The sequence below is a fragment of the Leishmania braziliensis genome, chromosome 36 (assembly GCF_000002845.2).
Source record: "Leishmania braziliensis MHOM/BR/75/M2904 complete genome, chromosome 36".
Lineage (NCBI taxonomy): Eukaryota > Euglenozoa > Kinetoplastea > Trypanosomatida > Trypanosomatidae > Leishmania > Leishmania braziliensis.
Window position 1 is genome coordinate 2,228,077 of NC_009327.2, and position 7,341 is coordinate 2,235,417.

General features: G+C 53.1%; 3 protein-coding genes across 3 annotated transcripts; all 3 read right to left on the bottom strand.

Moving 5' to 3' along the window:
- Positions 1–59: 59 nt before the first annotated feature.
- Positions 60–761, bottom strand: LBRM_35_6110 (conserved hypothetical protein; the record flags this gene model as incomplete). Its single annotated transcript, XM_001569174.2, has 1 exon — positions 60–761. One exon carries the CDS (start codon positions 759–761, stop codon positions 60–62), a length of 702 nt encoding a protein of 233 aa, XP_001569224.1.
- A 1,174-nt stretch (positions 762–1,935) lies between these two features.
- On the bottom strand, positions 1,936–2,973 carry LBRM_35_6120 (conserved hypothetical protein; the record flags this gene model as incomplete). The annotated part of the gene is made up of 1 exon (XM_001569175.1): positions 1,936–2,973. The coding sequence occupies one exon, from the start codon at positions 2,971–2,973 to the stop codon at positions 1,936–1,938; it is 1,038 nt and encodes a 345-aa protein (XP_001569225.1).
- Positions 2,974–5,917: 2,944 nt separating this feature from the next.
- Positions 5,918–6,292, bottom strand: LBRM_35_6130 (putative kinetoplast-associated protein; the record flags this gene model as incomplete). The annotated part of the gene is made up of 1 exon (XM_001569176.1): positions 5,918–6,292. The coding sequence occupies one exon, from the start codon at positions 6,290–6,292 to the stop codon at positions 5,918–5,920; it is 375 nt and encodes a 124-aa protein (XP_001569226.1).
- Between the last annotated feature and the right edge of the window lie 1,049 nt (positions 6,293–7,341).

A 7,341-nucleotide genomic window follows, 5' to 3' on the forward strand; every position in this document is an offset into this window, starting at 1 on the left:
CCCACACACACAGACACAGACGAATTCCAAGCTGCCGCGCATTGCACACTTCCGTTTTGCTACACCGATGCGCCGCGCACAACAACGCAGTTCTCATCGGGGTTGGACGGCTTCGCGTCTGCTGGCTTCTTGATAGAGCCAAAGGGCATCTGCGCAATAAGTTGCCAGTCCTCCGGGATGTCAAACGCGGTGCGGAGCTCTGCCTCAATCAGCTCGTTGTAATGCTGCAGCGACGCACCAATTCCATCCTGCGCGAGGGCGGACCACACCGCGAACTGGGCCATTGCGGATGCATGCTGCGAGAAGGTCAGCATGCTTGCAGCGTACCGCGGATATGTTTGCTGCTGTATCTTGATGGCTGCGCTATCCTCGTAGAAGAGAATAGTCCCGGCTCCTGCGGCGAAGCAGTTGTTCACCTTCATCTCACTCTCTGTGTACTGCTCCTCGGTTGTCACCTTCTTGAGCGCCGCCTTCACGATTGTCCAGACCTTCTGGTGGTCCGCGCCGAAGAGGATGACAGCACGAGAACTCTTTACATTGAAGGAGGAGGGACACTGACGAATGGTATCCTCGATAGTCTTGATGACCTCTTTGTCACTTTGCGGAAGAGTGCTGTCCAGGCTATAGATGGAGCGGCGCTTGGAGAGGGCATCGATGTACTGCGCCGAAGGCTTGATGGGACCTGAGCCGCTGGCCCCACCACCGGCATTATCGTGGGAATCCTCCTTTGGGGCCACGGAACTCTTCGAAAAGCAGTGCATGACAGTTTCCCACACGAATTACCCGCTTCGTCAGGTGGGTAGGAGGAGGGAAACGTACAGGTTCAACGGAGAGGCTCGAACACAAACAACGACAAGTGCTGTGCCAGTCGAAGGAGAACGCAAAAGGGCCGAAATGAAGAAATGAATGATGCAAACTACAGCAGAGAGAGAAAACGCCGCGCATTAGAATGCAAGCCGTGAAGGGAAAGGATGAAGGGGAAGGGGGGTGGGGTAAGCGGATGGAGTCAGTGAAGGGGCAAAAAAAAAGGAGGGAAAACGCAGAGATGGTGTCTAGACACCATCCAAATCGTGCACAGGAAGCGAGTGCAGAGAGGCGCAGCAAGGAACGCATAACCACGGAAGTAAGGAAGGGAAACATATATCGGTAGCAGCGATGAAAGACATGACGAAAACTGAAGAGAGAAGAAGCACTCGAAAAAAGAAAAGAGAACAGTCATCTCGTAAGGGTGGAGCGAAAGAGCAGCCAAAGAAGGGAATGAGAGGGCCAAAGTGAGCAGCCGCTACACACACGCACACGCATGTGGAGAAGCGACGCGGTCTTGAACGATGAACACCGCTGGCAGGCCTCTCGGATGGAAATTAGCGGTCGCTTCTTGCTTTCTCATAGCGTATCATAAACTATAGGGAAGATGGCATCATGCAAAGCCACAACTCCCCATCCACATGGGAGCCCAGCCTTCTCTTCCATCCTCTTTGAATGGCATGTGAGGCGCTCCTGCCTGACAAACACGACTGACCGCAGAGTGCCAGGCACGTCTTGAGAGAGACGCCCCACGCGAGAGTAGCCGTCGGTGGCCAAACAAGAAAGTAAACAGCAAGGAGGAAAGGTAAGGGGCACGCACATGCGCACACACAAAAATGCGCGAGTAGCGTGTGTCGGTACACGAAGAATATGAAGTCGAAAAGTTACATACAATGGTACGAAGCGAGACCTATAGGACCACCTGCACCACTGCAACAGCACGCAGACAGCCGAGAAAGGCATGTGTAGAACAAGAAGCATTTATGAGGCCTCTGAGATGCTTGTAAAGCAAAATCACAGAGGAGGTTTGGCCCTGCACCCCAGCCTCCACCAGAATCGTGCAACGCATCTCTAAATTCGTTGGCTCATCAGTTTGTCTCTTTTTAGACAAAAGGCGCGAGTAACGAAGCGCTAAAACATAATGGACTGTGGCGTCGACGGTGGCAGTGACAGGGATGTGATAACAGTCGCAGAGCTGTTCCCCCCTGCTGGCGTTGTTAAAGGCTCCTGCGATGGGGAGGAAGTGCTAGTGAATGCAACCTGGGTGTTTGTCCCGTCTGCCGCCTTCGTCGAGGGTGCGTCCGGTGAGAATGAGGCTACGGCGTCTTTCTCATTCAACGTCTGGGGCGAGCTCGACTCAGTCTTTTCGGCTGCCTCCGCTTTCGCGGCGCGCTCCTCCGCCAGCTTCGCTTTGCCGACCTCTAGCCGGTGTTGCCGCTCTTCCTTGGTGAGCGAGCGCCACCGCTCGCCAATCACGCGCATGCGCTCTTTTGGCGCCAAGTGGTGCAGGGAGGCCATGTGCTCTCTCACAAACACCGAGTACGGCGACCCTGCAGAACGCTTGACAGCCCTCTTTGCAGGGACCGCCACGTCGGTGCTTGCCTCTGCCCCCGCCTTCCCTGCGGTTCCCTTGGAAAACTTCTTCTGTGCCTTTCCCCGCGCCTTCTTTGTCTCCTTCGCTGACGATGGCGCTGAGGCTGGTGAAGCCGGCTTCTTTCGCACGGGTATCACTGGCAGAGCAGGTGTTGTGGGCTTCTTGGAGTGGGCAGCATTGTACTGCTCGGCACGGATCTCTATTGCCATCCTCGCATTCTCCGGTAGCGACTCGTAGATTTGCAAAAGCTTCATCTCTTTCTCACGAGGACTGGCACCGGCGACGGCAGGGTTATCTTGCTGTTCACGAGTGAAGAACTCGTAGGTTGTGAGGGGCTTGAAGTAGGCGGCTGCGCGCTCCAGGGCCTCCTGGTGTAGCTGCTCGATGGACGCTCGCTGCTTGAGCGCAAGCATGTCTTCGTCCGGGAGCTCTTTGAAGAGCCGAGACATCGCTTTGCGCCGCTCTGTTAGTGTAAGCTCGCGAAGAGAGAGGTTCGTGAGCAGCTGCTCACGGCAGAAGATTTCAAACACCTTTCCGCGCCCCGGGCTGCATCGAACTCGCGTGATCCGTAACATCCTGGAACGCGTGAAGAGGAAGCAGGTGGCCGACAGAAAGACTGACACAGAAAAGGAAAAGGATGCTGTATGAGCATAGAAGCGGAGTTGTAAATCACAAAGTCGATTGCTGCGGAGCCGCTTTTGTATGCCGGAATGTGCTCCGCGTGTCTTGACTACGGAGCTCTATAAGCTGGTGCGATAAGATCAATGGAGAACTTTTGTTTCCGTCCTACCCGCTATTTCAGCAATCGCATCCTTCCTCTCATTCGCGACGCGAAGAAGCGTAGCGGCACCCTGTTACTCGCAAAGGGCTTCGATGGCGAGTGTGTGTGTGTGTGCCGCCTCTTCTTTTTATCCGTCGTGAAACGACGGACTACTCTTGACGACTATATGTGTTTCGGTGTGTTCTTTGACCTGCTGATGGTACCTGGACTTTTGTAGACTGGTGGTGGCACGCAGCTCATGCCTTCCCACGGAGAAGTGCTGAGAGATCCAATGTAGCGCCTGATGGAGAAGAGGGGCAAAGGAAGAGGGCAGCTAGCAGGAGGGGTGCACACATGATAGTCGCATTCGCGAAGGGAGCGAGAGGAAACACGTGCCCCATCAACACACACACACACACATGCACGCACCTATACACACACCAACGGAGAAGCATCACCGCGTGCAGGCGGACAAACGGCATGGAAAGAAGAAACAGTTGTTCATCAATATTGTCTCTCCCTCTCTGTGCGTCTGTCGGTGTGTGTGGGGGTGGCACTCGGGGCCGAAAGCCTATCATATGCCCCTACACTGCAGTGCACCGCACCATCCGTGTCGAGGTGAAAGATATATCCTCAGAACGATAACCCGTGTCACGTGTACCGGACAGAAAAGTGGCATCCCTTGTCACTGTGGCCATCGTGATCTGTGTTCGGCTGAGGCCTTCCAGATTTGGAGGAAGGCGACGACATTTTTCATTTTCTTTCTTTCTGGGGCGCTTGAAAAGCGTTCTAAAGATGGCTTCTGAACTGAGGTGGAGGGGGGGAGGCGCAGGGGGACACACAGCGACGTGGAAGGAGGAAGCTAGAGAGAGGAGGGGAGAGGGGAAGAACCTACATAGATGGTGAGCGCAGCACAAAGCCCCGCTTCCTTATGAATTGAAAAGAATTGTTGGAGTACTCAAAAGAGCCAACGAGAGTCGTGTGTGCCTCCACCGAAAGAAACAAAAGAGACGATCGACGAGAGTGCGTTAAGCCTGCCAGGGTTTCACGGAGAGCAAAAACAAGAATCTATGTGCTGCACCGTGTGGCTAGAAGCTGCTCTCACGCCATGTGCATCTCGGTGGTGTGAGACAGGATGTACGCCACACACACTCTCCGTTCTGCTCCGCCAAAAATGTCAGGTTCTCACGTTGTTCCCAGTCATTTCGGTTGGTTGGTTCCCTTCCAGCTACTTTTTCGCTCCTTTGCTTCTCTTTTCATTCTACCCTTTTCCGTCATCAGTGGCGTGTATAGCAAGTACGCGATTTTTATTCATGGGCACCTGCACACGCAAGCGACCACCAAACCATGCGCCAACACTCGCACACCACCAGGACTCGTTTTTGTGTGGATTGAATCAGTGGATGCTGAGGTGTGGACAACTCAGGCGAACACCAGAGATGACTCTTCTCTGTTGTGCTCCACCTCTTTTTAACTTTGCCTGGAGCGCCTCTCCCGTTCTCTCGCGCGCAGTCCATTCTGCAAGCACCTTGCTTATCTTTTGATGGTTGGAGGGATACGGCAGCGGACTCGAGTAAAGCGCGGGAAAAGGGTACAGCAGCAGTGAGCATGGATACTGGTCAACTGGGTGTAGAGGATGTTGATCATGAAAGGAAGACGGTGATTGCCGCTGCGCAGAGCCGAGTGCATAGAAAGACACACTCGCACATCGTCTTGGCCCCTCGCCCCCTCCGCGGCTTCCACAACATGGCAGAAAGCTCGACAGCCATCCGAAAAGAAAAGAAAAAAGTAGTGACACCGTCAGAAGAACAAGTTGCCCGTGGAGAGAGAAAGAGACGGCGAAGAGTACCCATGGCCCGTTTATAGTTGTCCGCCTCTTCTTTCCCTTTCATGAAACTGTCGAGGTGGAAGGTGTAGATGCGCATGATGCCGTTTCTCCTACTCGGTCAAGCAGGCCTAGGCAAAAGGAACGCACGAACACACCCATAGACGGATAGACGAGCTCCTCTGTCCCTTCCTGTCAACGCATATACTAACCAAGAAACGCACCTGCGTAGCTTTTCCCTCACATCCGACAGAGCCGACACACACACACACACACACACATACACACATACATAATAGTACCCATATGAAAAAAAGCGAAAAATGAAAAATAAACTCAGCGTGAGCTGTCTGTCTGTACGCGTAGGTGCGCACATCGCATCTATGGCTCGGAGAACAGTAGAACAAACAAACAAACAACAAAAATAATAACGAAACAGGGAAACGGAAAAAAAAAGAGGAAGAGGGAAAAGCATGGTGTAGACATACGTACAAGCATAAAAGGGAAACGGAGCCTGGAAAAAGTGGAGAAAGAGAACAGCTAGGCACCAGCGCACGGAGTAATGAGTGATACAGCGGAGAGGGATGCGACAGTCGAGAGCACACCAGTTCACTAGCATGAAAGAGTAAGGGTATGTGAACGTATGTCCGCTGCTGGCGTATTTTATTTTTCTTTCCACAAAACACCTGCCCCGCATGATCAACGAAAGGGACGTTCTTTTGGATTCAAGCATCTAGTTCATCATGGTGCTGTTGTTCGCAGCGTTGTCCAGTCATGCTCTATCGATACTCATCGGTCACACCCCCTGTATTCGCCATACCGCTTCAACCGCTTTTTACACCTTGCGGTCCTCTCGCATTCCCCCTGCACTGCGTCTTCTTCGATCCACCGCGTAAGCATTTCCTCGTGCTCAACATTACTGTGTTGTGCACGATTACTTGGCGGAGCGCGCATTGTGTTGCTTCCACAGCTTTGCCACAGCCTTCATGCGGTCGTGGTGCGGCAGCTTCTCGAAACGGCAAATATTCTCCTTAACAAACTTGGCGTACGCCGACGGCGAGCGCGAGGTGCTCGCCTTCTTCTCCCTTTTCGTCTTAGTCTTCCCACTCTTGTGTTTGAAGCTGCCCCATGCAGCAGCACGCTTGTCGAGCGCCGCCTTATCGTTCGCACTCAGAGCTTTGTACATCTTGGACGTCATCTTACCGCGATCGGCAACAGCGAGGCCCTTCAGCTTCGGATTGTTCCTCTGCTCAATCATGAACATGGAATACGCGCCGATGGCGAGACGACGAGGAACAAAGCGGAGCATTTTTTCTTGTTTCCGTGCGATGATGTTGTTGGATGAGAGGCGTTTCTAAGGTAAGCGGAGAGAATGATGTAAATTCTAGCGAAGTTGTGAGATGAGTAGACGCTGCCAGAGAGAAAAACGGCGTGATTCGGTACGGAAAAGAAAGAGAACAACACGACTGTCACCTACGTGGTGAGAATCGAGGTCAAATCACACACACGCACACACACACACACACACACAACAGAGGTGCGGAGACAAAACACCAAAAGAGCAAATTGCATAGAGAGATGAAAGGGAAGCAGAAAACAGGACATCAAGTAGGAAGCGATCAAGCTTAGAGAGCTGCCACACCCACCGACAAAGGAGCGCATGACGGGCGCATCATGTTTTCCTCCAAGTCTCCCCAAAGTGTGACACAGAGACACGGGTGCTGAACTGTGGAGCGTTCTGCACGTGACACTCTGCGAGACAGGGGGTTTGATGGGTGATTCATGAGCGCGTCAGCAGAGCATTTCTATCCGGATGAGCACCTTGCATGTCCCGTCGCCCCGTCTGTGGGGAAAATGCTTGTCCGCGTGCCTCAGGGGTGTTCCTTCACTTCCCTCCAATGGGCGAGGAGCCATGTGTGTACGCCTGGCAGTCTGTGTAGACCTTCAGCAACCCGCGAGGTTGCTGAGGGGCGCCGCACGTGCCTGGCAAACCACACATACGGATCCGTTTGCATACGCCAAAAGGGCGCCACTGTTGTGATTTTCTGCGTCTCCGCTACTCTTTCACGTTTTTTTCTCTTTCGATTGTGTGGGTTTATCTATAGTCATCGCTGCCACCTTTAGGGAGGGAGAAAAAGAGCAAGACGAAATGGAGGACGTCAAACAAAACACAACAACCACAAAAGGGGGTGAACACCGAAGAAGGAAGAAAGGGAAATTGCATCTCCCCCCTTTTCTGTAGCCCCACTTTCTTGCCTGTTGTCTGTCCCCAAAACATACAATAACTCCTTCCCCCCCCTTTCGAAGGTCGTTTGGCCTGCTTGTTGTTCTAGGTCAAAGGGCCCGCAACAAGGCCCT